This window comes from Notamacropus eugenii, chromosome 1 (genome assembly GCF_028372415.1).
Source record: "Notamacropus eugenii isolate mMacEug1 chromosome 1, mMacEug1.pri_v2, whole genome shotgun sequence".
Classification (NCBI taxonomy): Eukaryota; Metazoa; Chordata; class Mammalia; order Diprotodontia; family Macropodidae; genus Notamacropus; species Notamacropus eugenii.
The window spans coordinates 474,549,174-474,567,958 of NC_092872.1; the positions used below are offsets into that span (position 1 = coordinate 474,549,174).

The 18,785-nt window shown below is 41.1% G+C and overlaps 1 protein-coding gene across 2 annotated transcripts in view; it reads left to right on the forward strand.

The window, feature by feature from the left end:
* Positions 1–18,785, forward strand: part of NLRC5 (NLR family CARD domain containing 5) — a 93,887-nt gene that overhangs the window by 14,360 nt on the left and 60,742 nt on the right. For both annotated transcript variants that reach the window (XM_072632312.1, XM_072632311.1), the window contains exons 2-4: positions 13,084–13,239; positions 13,916–14,222; positions 16,965–17,030. In XM_072632312.1, coding sequence (XP_072488413.1) covers positions 13,928–14,222; positions 16,965–17,030 — 361 coding nt within the window. In that variant the 5' untranslated portion in view covers positions 13,084–13,239; positions 13,916–13,927. The remainder of the gene's footprint in view (positions 1–13,083; positions 13,240–13,915; positions 14,223–16,964; positions 17,031–18,785) is intronic.

Genomic DNA, 18,785 nt, shown 5'->3' on the forward strand with positions numbered 1-18,785 from the left:
GTCATCATCACTGCCCTGACCTGAGAGTTCCCTAGAGTTGACACTCACTTTACCTCCTCTTCAGATCTCAGGAGGAAGAAAGTATTGTACTATTGTGGGGAGATAAAAGAGATAAGGGAGACAAGTTCAGGTACAGTCCTGAAGGTAGCTGGGATAAACCAAACACTGTCTTCTTTCACAGCCTAGATGATCCTCCATAACCTATCACTCCAATAGTCCAGGTAGAGCTTAGAGACCCACAAAAGGAGGGATCCCTTCACAAAGTGATTCTGGCATTGGTAGATAGAAGTAGGACAGAAGGGGAAGCTTTGCAAAATATTCTTGGAGGGACTCAGAATTTAAAGTAAATAACTTAAACTCCCTAAAATAGAGGAGGCAGGATAGTATTTTTTGAAAGATCTATAGACTTGAACTCTGGTTCTAATACAGCTTTTGTTGTTCATATCTGACCTTGGAAAAATCACTTCCCTTCTCTGCGCCTCAGTTTCTTCTTCTGTAAAATGAAGATACTGGACTAGATGACCTTGCCTCCAGCTATAGTATTCTATGGTGCTGCATTTGTCTCTGTGTATGAAAGGGATAAGAAATGGTTGATGTTTGTTTGTTGTTTGTCCTTTGTTCATGTGCTAAACTAATTGCCAACTGTACTCTTGAACAACTTCTTGGGTGAGGAGGGAAATTCTAAAGGTGTAGGATGGAATAGACTGAAGGACAATTCCAGGGTTTGGTGCTGGGTGTGGGGAGAGGACAGAAAGGACTCTGGAACACGCTACTTCCCAACCTTGACCCAGGAGTAGCCTTATTGTTGCGGATGTTGAGTCATTTCAGTTGTGTCCTACTCCTCGTGACTCCATTCAGGGTTTTCTTGGCAAAGGTGCTGGAGTGGTTTGCCATTTCCTTCTCCACCTCATTTTACCGATGAAAAAACTAAGACAAACAGGGTAAACAACTTGCCCAAGGTCACATAGGTACTGAGTGAAGCTGGAAGCCTTAACTTCTATCAAATCACAGCTACCCTTGGATCATAGCATTACCCCCTTGGAAGTGAAAGGGACCTCAGAAACTCTCTGGTTCAACCTTCTCATTTTACAGATGAAAAGGCAGCTGCAGAAAGGGTCAGTGACTTTCCCAAAGTCATGCAAGTAGGAAGGTCAGAGGCAGGATTCAAACCCAGATCCTCCCACTTCAAAGCCAGCAGTCTTTCTATTATACCACAGTGCCCCGCCCCTCCGTTTTTATATAGTAAAATTTCCTGATTTTCCTTTCTTGATTCCTCAAGCTGTTAGCATTCTCTTCTTTTCCAAGCTACTTTTTAATTTATTGTGTTTACTTGTATACCTGTTGCAACACCCTCCAGTGGAATATGTTTGTTGAGGGCGGGGCCAGTGTTGACGATTTTCTGGGACTAGCACAATGCTTTGCACATAGTCGTTGAACTGAGATGAATTGTGTTGAATTGGATCTCTTCTTAACTAGTTTTTATGAACTCTCCTTGAGTCCCTCACTCCCTTCCTTTCTGTTGAAACTTAGGGTAAAGGGTAGAGAAGGTTCTTTCATACTACTGCATGGTCTCATGGAGAGACAGCATGAGACTGGGAGACAAGAGGCCTGCATCCTAGTCCAAGTTTTGTCATAAATACACTAAGTGACCTTGGACAAGTCAATGCTGAGCTTCAATTCCCTATTTGTAAAAGGCGAATGGGAATACTTGCCCAAGTTTCATCACTGTTCATTGTAACAATCAAATGATCTAATCAAAATGAAAATACGTTGCAGAATTCATATGTCTTTACAAATGAAGGAGTTTGTTTCTATGAGGCCTCTCAACCAGGTAATTGAATGGGTGTCTAGAGCAACCAGAGCAAAAATAGAGGGTCTACCATGGGGGAGAAGCAATCTCTAGCAGAACGATGAGAGAAAGACACACTGAAAGGGGGATGCTTTCCCCTGTCTCTTTCCCCCATCAAGAAAGGGTTGCCTTACTGGGAAAAGATTAGAGGAAAGAGATCTATCCCTCTAGGGCAAAAGTTTCCAAACTTTTTTGATCAAATAGCCCCATTGTTAAATTGTTTTCTTACGTTTTGGTTATTCTCTTAATGTTCTAGATATTTTATCCCTCCAAATGAATTTAATTTTTATCTTGACTAATTCTGTAAACCATCCTCTTTGTAATTTGATTGTTATATGTAAATTAGCTTAGAAAGTACTGTCACTTTTATTAAATTAGTGTAACCCAACCATGAAGACAATTTAAATTGTTCCTTATTTCTTTAAGGAATGTTTTGTTTTTGTGTCTATACAGGTTTTGCGTGTTCCTTGCTAGATTGACTCCCAGATATTTTATCCATCTTGTAGCTGTTTTTTAATGTGACTTCCTTTTCAAATTATTTCCACCTGCATTAAAAAAAATTACTACATAGAAATTATGTAAGTTGGGGGAAGGGATTATTTGTATCCTGCTCCTTTGCTAAATCTATTATTTGCCTCAACTTCTTTGCTAATTTTCTAGGATTTTCATGTCATCATGTCATGTATATCTTTATGCAATTAGTTTCTTTCTCCTCTTTTATTGTTATTGGTGGTATTTCTAGAACTATGGCATTCCAAATAACAATAGTGACAGTGAGTATCCATGCTTCATTCCCATATTTATTGGGAAAGATTCTAGTGTTTTTCCGTTGTATAGAATGTTCACTCTTGGCTTAGATTTAGCCTTTTTAATCATATGTAGCATGCATGCACTTTGTCCTTTTTCTCAGAGCCATGCTTGTTACCTTGTCCTTCTGGGTTCCAATGGATAATCCTAAGTGTTTGAGGTGTTTCTTCTCCACTGCCATTAGCTTGAGCCCCTTGCTGCTCTGTTCTTCCCAATGTTAGGGGGTCCGTTTTTAGCATCTTGGTTCCATTTAATTACTTAACAGTGGGTAGCTTTTACAAAGTGATATTTACTTTAGAGATATAGAATAAATATATGTACAAGCATTTTCCCCAGTACCTCCAGTGCATATTCTACTCCCTACCACTATGGTCTCTGGGGGAAGTATTTTCAAAATTTAGCTCAAGTCCTACACAGCATGGATTCCACCAAGCTTGTTTCTAAAGGTGTTATTGCTGCTAGATGCAGAAGGTCACTCCATTTCTCAGGCCATCACTTGTAGATTGCACCTAGCCTGGAGCACCAGGAGTCCAGAGTATATTCATTATAACCTCTCATACTCACTAGCTTGTGAGGCTCTCATCCCATACACCTAGAACAATTGAAGAGGCCAGGGGTGGAGATCCATTTTTTAGAGTTATAGGACCTCAGGTGGAAGAAGGCCCTAAAGACTTTCCCTTTACCACAGTCTCAGCAATGCCATGAGAGAGTCACAGAGCTTTCAGTGATGTGAGTGAAGCAAAGAGAAGATGGAAGCTAACTTGAGCTTTTTTGATGACTCTTAACAGTTTTGGCTATTCAGCCAATCATCAGGCTCCTCCCAAATGCATGGTTTCCCAAGTGGAATCATAGACAGAATGTCTGTGAATCCACCATAGTCTCTTCAATGTGGTGTTCAGTCATTCCAATCAAGTCTGACTCTTCATGACCCCTTTTGAGATTTTCTTGGCAAAGATACTGTATTTGTTTGCCATTTCTCTTTCCAGCCCGCTTTATAGATGATGAAACTGAGGCACAGCTAATAAGTGTCTGAGACCAGATTTGAACTCATGAAGATGAGTCTTCCTGATTCCAAGCCCAGTGCTCTATCTACTGTACTACCTAGTTGTCCCAGTCTCTTCAATATACTTCCTTATATGTCATCATGATTCTCCTGGAAGCCTTCTCCCAGGATCTTCCATGTAGAGAATCAACCAAGCAAACTGATGGGATATGCACATGTGCCAGATCCTCAAGACACATACTTTCAAAAAAGGCCTTTTAATTACAAACAACTCAATAAGGATAGACTATTTACTTTTTATATGAGGAAATGTAAAACACATGTTATTAATAATTGAGTAGTTCAAAAGAAGGATTAGTGTAGATCTGAATATAATATGATTCTAAAAAGTAAAACTGTTTAGGAAAAGGTTAAAAGAGTAATTATCCTGTACAAATGAGGTACAAGAGGAAGAAATGACATGAAGGAATTAGACGGGGGAGAAAGACTGGTAGTTCTGGAACCCTATTCTCTTCGGAAATGGGTTGAAGAGGGAACAATACATACATATCTACAAGGGTATAAAAGTCTTCTAGAAAATTCAGAAAGAAATAAAAGGCTAAAGGGATAGGGAGGGCACAGGATAAAGGAAAGATTTTTAGAGGGGAGGGTGAAGGAATATGATAGGGGGCTAGAGAAGGGTGTTTGGATTAATGGGAATGAGAGGATAAGGGAGGGATCCTTGAAGGGGAGGTAGGTTAAGTAATAGAAGGACAAGGTAGAGGGTAGAAGTAAAGTAGAGGAGTCAGGACATATAAATATGAAATAAAGATTGAGAGTAGAATTTATTAGGGGAAAAAAAGCAGGGTAGTAATCATAACCCCAGACAAAGTTAAAGGTAAAATAGACTTAATCAAAAAAGAAAAAAAAAGAAAAAAGCAGAAGGAACAGCACTGTATGTCAGCCATATTAATCAATATTGTCTTAGACTATTTAAAATAACTGGACAATGGAAGGTTGGAATATTGTTGTGGTGTAAGAAATGATGAGTTGATGGATTTAGAAAAAATGTGGAAAGACTTGGACTTATGAAGGAAGCTTCAGAGAAACAGAACACAAACAAGTATAGTCCAATCTTACATAGATGCATATGAATGTATATGTGTATGATTATAGATATCTATATGTATGTAAGTATATATATGTTTGTATGTATATGTGTGTATATATGTGTGCGTGTGTGTGTGTGTATACAGAGATTGTTATGCTTGTCGTTTGTTTTCAAAGAGGACCATGACATCAGGGAAATGATGACATGACTTGCAGTTGACTTTGATTTGGATGAGAGAGAGCTGTGCGAAGTCACTAGCCTCATTTTCTCCTTCTGAGCCATCTGGGTCCAGTGGCCAGATTTTCATCAGGACATCTGGAGATGGCCCAGGATGCAATGGGAGTCTGGCCCTGGCCCTTTTAGGCTAAGGCCTTTTCAGGTTCTCATTTTGAGTGAGGTCATACCCATTCAATGAATAGACCTCTTTAAGAAGTGAGTCAAGGGATGGCCTCTTTAAAAAAACAAACAAACTGGGAGGGGAAAATCCTCAGGGTTGCTGCATATACATATACATATATATATATGTATATGTATGTATATATACACATATAGGCACACATACACATCCACTCTTAATTGTAACCTTTTTGGGGAAAGGGAGGAGGAAAGAGGAAAAAAAGAAACAAAGGTAAAAGTGCACAGCAAAGAACAAAAAAAACCTGCAGAGAAGTAAAGAAAAGATGAACAGCTCTGAACACATTTTGGAGAATTCATTACATAAGAATTTTTTGAAATGGAAATTTATTGCTTTATATTTTGAATCCTCTTTTATATACAACTGTGCACATGGCAGTTTTTTCTTTTCTTATTTTGTATTTCAACTTGTTTCTTTTTTCTTTTCTCATTTTGTATTTAAGTTTAAAATTTAAGAATTTACAAAAAAAAATTTTTAAATGAAACAAGCTTTTCTCTGACTATACTTTGTAGGGTTTTAGCATAAGTGAGTGTGGTACTTTGTCAAGGACCTTTTCTATATCTGTTGATATAATTATGTGATTTCATATGTTTTCAATATGACTATGTTTATTGTTTTCCAATTGTTGAACTATCTTGCATCACTCAGTTAGTAAACATTAAGCATCTGCTATGTGCATAGGCACTGTGCTAAGTGCTGGGAGTACAAAAAAAGTATAATAATAGTCCCTGCCCACCAGAAGCTTAGTTTAACAAAGGAGACATGTTATTTATAGTTGCACTCTCTGTGTGCCTCTCTCTTTCTCTCTGTCTCTGTCTGTCTCTATCTTTCTTTCTCTCCTGCCTTTCTCCAGGGTGGAAGGTCTCCTACCACCACGCACACAAACTAAAACAAAAAAAAAAAAAACAAAAAAACCCCCTAAAAAACCCCTTCAAGTGAAAGCAGAAGAAGACTGATAGGAGAGACTGCCACCACTGCCACCACCAGATCAGGGGCTTGACTTCTGATTCCTCAGCCTCTGAGTGAGAAGGCCTTTGCCCTGCTCTGCCCACCTGCCCACATGTCCATCCTGCGTTCTATCTTCTGTTTAGTCTTGGGCACTGCATATCTGTCCCTGACCTGAGTGCCACCTCTCTGGCTCCCATGTGTCTGCCCCATCTTCTTCCTCACTATTCCATCAGGCCCCATTATGGGTGGCCCTACCACCTCTTCCTCTAACTGTTATGTTTTTCTGTTTGGGTGTGCCAGCTCCCTCCTCCCTCCATGGGTAGACAGCCGCCTTTCTGCCTCCCTCCCTCCCTTCCCCATGTAGAGCTGTATGTAGAGATTTGCTGAATGGTCCATTTATGTAAAGCTAGAATTGTCTGTACGTGTATATGTTTAACACATATGTGTATATTTCAATTATATTTTTCCCAGGATTTTCCTTTTTCAAAAAATCAATATTCATTCATGAGAGGAAGCATGGTGGAGCAAGCTGGCTTCTAATCACTCAGGTTCACAACTTCAGAGTCATCCTTAGCACTTCACTTTCACTCATTCCCCATATTCAATCAGTTGTCAGGTTTTCTTGTATTTTTCTCCACATCTCTCAAACTGTCCTCTTCCCTCCATTCACATGGCCACCACCTGAGTTCAAGTCCCCATCACCCAGAGCATTAGAGTCTTTGAATTGGTCTTTATGCCCGCAGTCTCTCCCTCTCCAATCCATCCAGCTCACTGCTGCTGATTAATATGCTTAAAGCACAGGTCTGGCCCTGTCGCTGCCCTGATCAAAAAAGCTCCAGGCAAGCCTATCTTTCTAGACTGAATTCCCATCATGCCCTGCCTTGCACTCTTGATTCTCACCATCTGGCCTCCATGGTCCTGATCCATAGCATTCCATATCTTTTCTCCTTGTCTTTGTAAGTAGCCTCCACTGAGCCTGGAGCACTGTCCCTCCTCACTTCCCTCTAAGAGTCACTCAGTCCCTGAAGGATTTAGCCCAACTGCCACCCCTTACAAAGGGCAGTTAGTTACTAATGCCCATTTGTGGTCTCCCACTCTACCTCCTCCTCCCAATAGAAATTATTTTGATTTACTTTGTATTTGCTTATCTATGTACATTTGTATCCCTCCAGCAAAATGTCTTATCTTTGAGGACAGTGACAATTTCCTTTCCTCATTTTATCTCTAGTGCCAGGTAGAAGTGCCCTGTTCATTGTAGACAATGTAACAAATATCATGAAATTGACAGTATTCTGGGTTCTTTGTTTTGCCGCTAACTTGCTATATAACCATGGTAATAACTTTCTGTGAAGTTTGGATTCAGTCAGAGGGTCACACTTGAGGACCTAGAGGGCCACATGTGACCTTGAGGCTACAAGTTCCCCATCCCTAGGCCACGTTAGTCTTCTCCTCAATAGATTCCAGTGGCTCCCTATTATTTCTAGGTTCAAATATAAAATCCTCTAATAATCTGACCCCATCCCACCTTTCCAGTCTTCTTGTATCTTACTTCCCTCCACATACTCTGCATTCTGGCGACACTGGCTTCTTTGCTAATCTTCACACATGACACTTGTCTCTCAATTCTAGGCTTTTGAAACATGGCTGTCCCCCATGCCTGGAACTTTCTCCCTTCTCAGCTGTACCTCCAGGTCTCTCTAGCTGCCTTTAAATCTCAGCTAAAGACCCACCTTCTGGAAGAAGCCTCCCTCTGAGACTGACCTCAGTTTGTTTATCTTGAGAGCTCCTTGAGTACAGGGACTGAGCTGGGGTTGGATTTTTTTCTGCCTTTTTTTGTATTCCCCAAATTTAGCACATTTCCCAGCACATTATAGAAAATCAATAAGCACTAATTAAATGACCGTCTAACTAATCTTGACTCAGAGATTCCCAGACAATAACTGCCATTTATATAAAGACTCGATTGAAAGTGACCAAACAACACTGTAATGACTCAAATGAGATATCATTTGTAAAACACTCTGCAAACTTTAAAGACCTCTGTATGTGTAGCTAATATCCTTCTAAAGGTTTCTTTCAGCATAAGGAGTTGGGAATCAGAAAGCAGTCTGATGGGACTTTTATTGGGTTCTGATCAATCATGGAGGCCCCCAAATACCCAGCTGAAGTGGTAGGATACTTCCCTTCCATTTCATATTTCTTACTACTGTCACTGTTCACCTGAGAGTCTGCCATGTTGTGGTACTGTGGAAAGAGTGCTGGACTTGGAAACTGAGGACCTGAGTTCCTGTACTAGCTCTCCATTTAGTACCTCTCTGCCTTGGTAAGCCTCAGTTTCCTTATCTGTGGAATGAGAGCTTTGGACTTGATGACTTCTAAGTTCCCCTGTAGTTCTGAGTCTATGATCTAGTGGTTCCTTTTCTGTTACTTCATTCTTTCAATATATATACATTCTTTCCATCAGCTCTGGCAGCAGTTGAAGGGGAGAGGTATCAGATGACTCACCCCCTGCTTTGTCTTTATACCTTGGTGCTTGTTCCTCCTCATTCTCCATTCTTACTTAAGGTCATATAACCCATGACTCTGGAGGAAGGACTAGGGGATAACCCAGCAGGTACTGAGACCTCGTTATAAAAAACAGTAGCACTCATTTGTGCTCACCTCATGTGTGACAAAACTGGCTCTGATTTCTCCATCCTCAGTTTCGTTCTCTTTTCATAAAACCATGTACATGACATGAGAGTTTCCCTTCTACTCCAACACTCAAGGACCACATATAAGTGCACAAAGCCTTGTAGTCTTTTGGGGGAGGGGGGCAAAGACATTCTAACTCATGACTTCATTGTTTTAGGAAACTCCCAGTGAGGAAATTTTCCCTACAAATGCAGATCAGCAGCTGTTCCCGTTAGGCAGTTTGAGATATAGTATGGTTAAGTGATTGGCCAGGGTCACACAACTAGTATGTGTTAGAGGTAGGATTTGAACCCAGACCTTACTGACACTGAAGATATATCCCTATCCGTTATACCATAGTTTCTCTCAGAGCCTTGTATTCTTTAAAAAGCTTTTATATCTAATGTCTTACTTGATCCCCACAACAGCTCAGAGATGACAGGATGGGTAGTACTAGCCCAGAGAAGGACAATAACCTGTAGAGATCCCCAGTAAGTTATTGGCAGAACCTGAACTAGGACCCAGATCTTCAATGCTCTTTTCACTAAAATATAGCATGATTCAAAAATTTCTTCCCCACTACTTAAATCAAAAGTCCACAAACTCTCCACAGAAGAAAAAGGTTCAGGGGCAGTAAGAGCTTTGCTCTGCATCTTGTGCCAGTTCAGGGTAACATCTTTCATTTCTCTCCTCTCCCTCCTTTCCAGACTCCTTTGGTATCCACTGAGAAGCTGTTCCTCAAAAGCCCAGCTGTTATTTAGTGTGCTAAGTTGAACAGTCTTGGCTCTTGCCAGGCCAGCATGACAAATATTCAAAGGCCTGAAGCAGAAAATAGTTTTCTGAGATTGGGTAAAAACTCTGCTTTTACTCAACTCAAAGAAAGCAAGCTCTGTCCTCACCCTAGAGAATGGAGTGAGAGACTAGAAACCCTGAAGTTTCAGGGTCACCAAGGCTCAGGGTCCCAAAACACCTCTGAACAGGTACCCCCTCCAAATCACACCACAAAAAGTGGATATCCAACCTTTGCTTGAATACCTCCAGTGATGGGGAGCACACTGCCTTCAAAGCAGTGCATTCCACTTTTGGATAACTCTCTCTGCAAGGAACTCTCTCCTATCATCAAATGAGGACATGTTCCCCTTTGTCGTTTTGACCCTGCTTGGCTCTCTGTGTACCAGCAGAAGGAGTCTGTTCCCTTCTCCACAGGATAGCCCTTCTCATACTTGAAGGCAGCTGCTATACCCCCTGAGTCCCTGCTCCCCCAGACCCTTCACCAGGCAGATTGCCTTCCTCTGGAGCCACTCCAGCTTATCCTCCCTGAGATGTGGTGCCCAGAATGAATGTGGCCTGACTCAGAGCCATGACATAGAACACAGCAAGACTGTTAGAGCCCTGGGCCTAGAGTCAGGAAGATCTGAGTTCAGATCCAGCCTCTGACACTCACAAGCTGTGTGACCCTGGGCGAGTCACTCAACATCTGTCTGCCTCACTGAACTCATCTGTAAAATGGAAATAAGAATAGCACCTCCCTCCCAAGGCTGTTGGGATGATCAAATGCGATAAGATTTCTAAAGCACTTTGCAAACCTCATAGCGCTGTAGAAATTCTTGTCATGATCCTTCCTGGAGGTTTAGCCTCTTTAATTCAGTCCTAGGACACTATAGCATAAATAAATGGTCTACAGATGCTGCCTCCTATTCCCGGTGCAGGCCACTCGATCCCCATGAGAATCTTCTGTCTGACCTCCCTTCCCTAGCCTTGCTCTAGTGGAGTGGGTCCCATGAATCCAAGCATAATACCACATTTTTCTCTATGAGGTTACATATTACTCAATTCAGCCCGATGTTCTAGCCTGCTCAGTTTGTTTTGGATCTTGAATCTTTCATCCAGTGTGTTAAGTCTCTCCCAGTTCTGTGTCATCTCAAATTTCATGAGCCCGATATCTCTGCCTTTATCTAAATCATAGATTTTTAAAAATTAATCAATGTATTTGTTTTTAATTTTTTGCAATCATTTCCATATATCTTAGATTTTTTCCTCTCCCTCCCCCCTCCCTCCCAAGATGGCATGCATCTTATATAGGTTCTACACATACTTTCTTTAAATCATAGATTTAAGGGCTAAGCATAGGTCCCTGAGATACTCTACTAGAGATTCATTCCATGGCACCATAGCTCATTAATAACTACTCTAACTCCACCCCTTCAACCAATTCTGAATCTACCTAACTGAATTCAAATTTAGCCCACATCTTCTCCATAAGAACGGCATGATCTTTGGCAAATACTTCACTGAAATCTAGGTAAATTATATACATACCTATTTTTTTTTTTAAGATGAACAATCTTACTTGAGGTAACAATTAAGGATAAGTGATCATTGACATTCGCACAGCATTTCAAGGTTAGCATATTTTACACATGTAGAAGGAGTCAGGTAGGGAGAAAGTTGTTCAGCCCCTCTCAGTCATCTGTACCCTACTATTGACTTATTGCCTAGAAAGTAAATATTTTTTGCTCTGAGAAGACATAATAAAAGAATCTACAATTTTCTCTATTTTTTTTTTTAGCTCTAAGCCTTCAGCCAGACACCACTGTGCACTTTACCAAAACATCTCAATTTTAATTGTCTCTCTGCTTTCTCTCAACTGTCTCCTCCCGACTTCATTCCTTATAAATCCAAATTAACAAATACCTGTGATGGACCATATTGACAAACACAAAATATGTATTTAAAACTGAGAAAGGTAAATAGACTTTCATCCTGACCAGAGGATCCCATAGAGGAGTCCAAGGTGAGAAAAGAAAAATACAGAATGATTTGCCTGTGGGTCTGCAGTCTTGGGAATTTTAGCAACATATCCTGTCCTGACATCGACATGCTTTTGTCTTATTCTGCACCCCCCCTCCTACCATTTCTCTAACTCTTTGGGAGCTGTGTCTCTCTGCAAATGCTGGATCCTACGTTCTGGCTGCAGAACTGGTGAGATCAGTCTTTTCACGGCTGCTTGAGGCACAGCCTCCCACAACTCAATTCAAGCTTAGCAAAATAATTAAGAGCGGTAGAAAGAGTTTTATAATTTGTTTAACACCTCTTTATCTAATTATTTCCTGCGTACATCCTGGACATCCAGAGTGGGAGAGGTGTAGAAAAGTAGTTAGAAACCACCCCTGTACTGCAGAGATTATTATTTCTGATAAGACTAGTAACTAACACTTATGTAGCTCCCACTATGTGCCTGGCACTGTGCTAAGCACTTTACAATTATTATCTTATTTGATCTTCACCTCAATCCTGGAAGGTAGGTGCTATTATTCCCATTTTACAGGTGAAGAAACTGAGGTAAACAGAGGTTAAGTAACTTGCCCAAGGTCATACAACTAGTAAGTATCTGAATCCAGATTTAAACTCAGATCTTTCTGACTGAAGGCTGGACTCTGTCCACTGTGACACCTAGAAGTTAATTTTGTACATTGGGTTGCCAGGAACAGTATGAAGGGGGCACTTTGTTTAAGTCAAATGATGACCCAGGGATGTAACCTTACAGTGGAAGATTTTGGGTCCATAGCAGAGAGCCACAGGTTAATCTCAAATGACAAGGAGGTTGTATTCCTCAGGGTGTAAATGTTCCTTGCTATTTTATTCTTGTAGCTGGAGACCCCTTAGACAAATGTAAAAACTCATACCCCAAACACACAACAAATAAGAGCTGTTTGAAGATTTCCATAGTAATTTCCATATGTAATTTGCACAAGACAAAAACCAAAAAACTAGCAGTGATAGAGGAGATGGTTAAATGAGTTTGGGTTCATTTAAGATGTACAAGTATGAGGAAAACAAAGATTGGGAAAGGCCTTTATGAAACAATATAAAAGGGGGGGAAGCAGAACTAGGAGAATGGAGTTTATATTTACTATAATTGTATGAAAAAAATGAATTAGAATGGATAACAAAAACTCCTGATAAGAATTTTGAGGAAAGAACTGAAAAAAGTTTACTTAAGTACATAATATTTTATGTCTTGAAATGAATTAATTTAAATGTAATCAAGAAGTCAACAAGCATTTATCAAGCATCTACTATATGTCAGGCACAATGCTAAGTGGTGGGGGAAGAGTGAAGTCCCACTGGGAAAGCCCCTCTGCCTTACTTCTCTCTCCCCCCAGAACCATCAGCCTATGACTATGGTTGGGGAGGAGCTTGTTGGGAGGAGGACTGAGAAAGAGGGCAGGGGAATTGTTCCAGTTCCCCGGCCTCTGGAGTGAGCCAACTCTGTTTCCTGTCTCTCTCTCCTTTAGACATTCTACGGTGGAATGATTCTCAGAACACCATGTCCTGGTACACACTCAGGAACTGGAACTCAGGCTGTGATGCCCCCGAGAACGTCTGTCTTGCCATTGTCTCTGCAGGGACCTTAGAACATTTATAATGAGTCTTCTCATCCTACAAACCAGGTAGGATTTTCAAACCAGTCTCCCACCCTTTGTCCATTCTTAGGCCAACCACAAAAAGACTTTAGAAATAGAGTTGATTTTAAGGAATAGAAGTGACCTCCCTGGCACCTTGCTCCAGGAAGTCTTCCATACCAACCTCAGAGACAGTGACTTCCCCCTGATCTGAACTCCTGTAGCACAATTTCCTTCCCTGAAGCACTTAATGATGTACTATCTTGTTGTTTATGTGTGTCAGTCTGATCATTCCAACTAGACTGTGCACTCTTTTAGGGCAAGAGATGGTGTTTATTCTTCCTAGTGTATCTCACCCACCCACTCTCCATCCCCCAGTGCTTTGCATGCACTTTGTGAATCAATGATTGATTGCTGAACCTAAAAAAGAGCACTGAACTTGTAACCAAAGAACCTGGTCTCAAATCTCAGCTCTTCTGTTGCTCTCTGTTGTCAGTTTGGGCAAGGCATCATCATCATCATCATCATTGTAGCTCATACTTCTACAGATTTCAGTCTTGTGTGACTTTTTGTGACCCCATTTGGGGTTTTCTTGGAATGCTTTACCACCCTGCCTCTCCTGTGTGGTAAATAAGAAGAGTTGTAGCCAAGCCAAGCATTTTGTCCATCCTCAGGTGGTATTGCCACCTCCATCAGCTAACCTGTCACTCTTTTGTCCTCTTAGTGCTGGATCCAGATGGATTCCTTAAGCTTACAGAACGATGTGGAAAGCCTGAAACACCACCTGGTGGGGCTACTCAGTGAGGATCTTGAATGGCTAACCTTGAAGGCCAAATTCTTCATGCCTGACATAGACTTAACTCCTATGGATGAGGCCCCAGATCCCACCCAGAAAGTCTCCCTGGTGCTTAGCAAACTGGAAGCCCATGGCTCCTCTACATGGAGGACCTTCATCGATTGTGTCTGCATGGAACACACTATGCCCCTGGACCTGGAGACCATGTTCCTGAGTATCTGGGGTATAGACAGTGGTAAGTACTCTAGAATGACAGAACTAAAAATACCTTAGAAAAGAGTAGAAAATGTCAAACCTGGAAGAGATCTTCCAGAAATCAGAATGGCAGAGGTGGCAAAGATCTTAGAACATAACCTAGGATGGAAAAGCTGGGTGGGACCTTAGAATATAGAACATAAAATATCAGAGCTAGAACATAAAATGTCAGACCTGGAAGTGCCCTTCAATGAGAAGACAGAATAGTAGAGTTGGCAAAGGCCTTGGAACATAACATAGGATAGCAGAGATGAGTGGAATCTTAGAACATAGAACAAAAATACCAGAGCTGGTATACATCACAGAACAAGAATGGCGAAGCTTGAAGGGACCTTAATGTTCATTTAGTGTATCCTTTTATACCCCATCTCCCATATTACACTTGGAGAATCCATATTCCCATAGCAGTCAGGGCCAGTAACAGTGAACCCAGGTTTCCTAATTAGCAGTTTGGTATTCTTACAACCTGTTCCTGGTTTCATCAGGTGCCAAATTTCACTTTTATCTAGTCAGCCAGAAAATTAATAGATACTTATCTCTAAAACCTCCACTCCATCTCTCCAAGAGGCCTTTTGTGTTTTAGAAGAGAAAAGGAGAGATATATGGCTGTGTCCTGGAGTTCTCCCTGCCAGGGTAAACCATAGTTAGGAGCTCTGATAGGCTGCCAAGTGCTGTGGGGCAAGAGCTATTCAGTGCTAACTTAGCCAGGGAGACTTTCTCCTATCCCACACTGCCAGACCCTGCATTACTTAGCCATGATTATCCTGCTCTTGGAAATTCCTCCCCATGCCTGGGTGGTGGGTGGCTGATGTCTGGCCTTACGTTCTAAGGTGGGCTCCTTTTACAGCTTGTAGTTCACTACCAGCAGGGCATAAGGGATCCTTACCCTGTATCCCCCAGATATGGGGGCCCCACCACTCATTTTGCATTTTAAATTACAACAATATCATAATGAAAGCTTATATTTTACAGTTCACTCTCAGGTTCACAGAGCACTGTACATTCATGATCTCATTTGATTCTCACAACACTGTAAGGTAGACATTATTATTGTCCTCATTTTACAGATGAGGAAACTGAGGCTCAGAGAAATTAGGTGACTTGTGCAGGGTCATGCAGCTGATACGTGTTTAGGTCTTCTTGACTCCCATATCCAGTGCCCTGTCATCTACTATGTCACCCTGAGGGGAACCCCACATGAATGGAGGCAGGGCATTATAATGGAAAGAACCTTAGATTTCAAATCAGGCGAGATAACTGGGTGCAAATCCCAGTTTTACTACTAATTATCTGTATAATTAACTATAGTATATATTATATTATATACTATTATACATCAAATATATAACTATAATAAATTTTGGGCAATGAAGGTTAAGGTTTGGACAAGAGACAGATAGGTGGTGCAGTGCATAGAGTGTCACACCGGGAATCAGAAAGACGTCAGTTCAAATCTGGCCTCAGACACATGGTAAGTGTGTGACCCTGAGCAAGTCATTTCATCTTTTTGTGCCTCAGTTTCCTCTTCTGTAAAGTTGGGATAATAAAGGCACGTCTACTTCCCAGGGTTGTGAGGATCAAATGACAGTATCTGTAAAATACTTTGCAAATTTCTAAGTGATATACAATATTAGCAATCATTAATATTATTTTTATTAGATGATCTCCACAGTCTTTCCCAGACAGGGGTTTATTAAATTCTCACAACTATGTTGCTCAGGTACTCTGCCTATGTATGAGTATGGAAGAAGGAGTTTTCTTGTGTCAACAGTCTCAGGAATTCAGTTCCTTCAAATCTGCTGAACATTCTTCATAGTTAACTACTCTTCAGGAAATGCACATTTAAGGGAGTGTCACTGACCCTACTCATAGCTACATCACAACGCATAGGGAAGAGGAAGTAGCTTCAGGCTCTTTTCATTAAACAGGCTCAAGCTTCTGACTTGGAACCTGCCTTCAGGGACAGGGCTTCCCTGGGTTCTGCCTTTATTCCAGACTTTTCTTTGTCTATCACCCCTCTTTTCAGAGTTTCAAAGATTTAGAGCTAGAATGGACCTCAGAGACCATCTAATCCAACCCTATCATTTTACTAGAGCAGAAACTTGGGTCAGAAACTTTAAGTCTTGCCCTACGGTCATAAAGGTAGTTGTACTGGGCAGAGTCAGGACTGAACTCAGGTCCTGTCACTCTATGCCCAACATTCTTTGCTGCTCTAGTATTTTGTCATTCCAATTAGTCCACTCTTTTTTCCCTTTCTCAGATGGTGTCCACTCAGATACTTTCCCCTCAGACTTAGTAAGTCTTTTACTCACCCGCTATGGAGAACCCATGATTTTGTCAATGTCGATACTCCCTTCTCTTCCATGGTCACTAACCCAGACTGCAGCTTCTCTATGATCTAGGAGAAGGCTTCCTAAATTGCTGCAGCCAACCCTCTGGTGGAGAGACTCCCTGAGCTTAGCCCTGCTGATCCTCAGATCACAGACACGCAGTCAATCTCTCGGACCTAACTTGAAGCCCTTCCAATTTATCGGGCCCTTCTAGAACTTTTGCTGAACTGGAATATATAGCCTTTCAAAACTCCTGAGCATCATCACGCCAAAACAAGGCGCCAGAGAAGACCTTTAGGGGAGTCATGTCCGTATTGGAGTTCGAATACACCCTGCATCTCAGTTCACCCCTGTACCCATGAGACATTTGCCTAATTTCTCTACTCTTTCAGACGTTCCAAGTCATATCAGATGCTTCCGTGAGGATGCCCTTCCTAAGTCCCAGCCCCTTCATTCAGGTAAGTATGAGATTGCAAGAGGGGTGGGCATGGAAGAGACTAGAGGTTTCCTCATACACTAAAGCATCAAGATTTTGCACAGTAGAAAGAGCACTGAATTTAGAGTCAGATGACCTGACCTCAGGTCCAGACTCTGATGCTTTCTCTTCATGTGAACTTAGATAAGTTGTTTAACCACTAAGGGTCTCCTCATTTGTAAAGTGAGAAAATTGGAAAAGATAGCCTTTTAGGTTGCTTCCAGGGCCAGATCTATGATCTACGTGGCTCATTTCTGCCTGTGTGGCTTTGAGCAAGTCATTTCTGAGTCTTGGTTTCTTCATCTGTAAAACAAAGGCTTAGATTCCATGATCCTTAAGGGATCAGCTATAAATCTATGATCCTAGGATTTACAACAGTCAGGAAGAAGTCATAAAGAACCTTCTGAATGACCAATTTCCTGGCAAGAAGTAGCAGAGAACAATATCATTCAAGAGTTTCCAAGAACAGTCCCTCGTTTTAGTTTCAGTTTGCACTGTCCCTGACAAGACACTCTCCCTCGCCTCTTCCCCCTTCCTTTTGCTTCCAGGATCCCTCAGAACTGTAATAGAATTTCCAGGGAATTGGCTGTAAAGAAAAAACATGGGTGCACTTGCATCTTACTCATCAAGCTTGAGAATTTTCTTTCCCAACATATTCTAAGAAAAACAGAAAGGAAGAGTTGTTGTGTTAAAGTATAAACTTGTTTACTGCCTTATGGACCCTGGATGTGCATGCCAGTCTTCTGGCATGGACCTAGAGGTTTCTGGGAAATCTGGGAGATCACAGCATTTCCTCAGGGCACAGGAGGGGAGGATCTGCTGGGCTTGAAAGTATCTTCCCTTAGTCCACAATTCCTCCAAAATTTCCCTGTCTGGTTTCACTTGAAGAAACTAATTTTCATTTTTCTGTCACTAAACCTCAGGGCCTTGTGCCTGTGCTCTAGATCAGGGAAAGTTGTCCTTCCAAGAAACTTGGATAGAAGCGCACAAGCTGGACTGGCCAGCTTTCTCAAAGACTGATTGGTTAGCCCACTGATTAAAGATTAGTCATCTGAATAACTTTTTCATTGGGCAGCTGACTTCCTAGATGATTGATTGGTCAACTGATGGGTTCATTGGTCATCAGCCAGCAACTGAATTACAGTTGCCTCACTGAGAATGAATGGACAGAGAGTCCTGATGAGGACTTAGAGGGAGTGATTGAAAAGTTATGCGCTTGATTTGTTGAATTACTTCATTTAAATGCAAATAGTTATTAAGCACTACTATTGAGAGTGAACATGGGTTCATCAAGAATGAGCCAAATTAACTATATTTTCTTCTGAACCAGGCTTACTTGTCCCTCCCAAGATCACATAACTGATAGACTAGGAGAATGCTATAGAAATAAGAAGAAATATTAACATGTTAGATGAGAGAAATGGAAGCTAGGTTAATCTTGACAAAGCAGAGCAATAGTCCTAGTCTTTTTTTCTTTTTAAATTAAACTATAAACTTAATGATCAACAACAATAATAAAATAAGCATGTAAAGAAACTCTTACCCAAATCCTCTTCTCCCTAACAAGTCAGAACCAAAAAAATTAATAAACAACTAACAAACAAAATGTTTGCTTTGCTTTGCTTTCTATATTTGTAAGAAATTCTACTATTGTTGGCTCTGTTTTCTTTCTTTTTTTTCTTTTCCAACACTTTCTTTAAAAAGTATGTAGTTGTAACTAGTGTTTATTCAGTTTTGT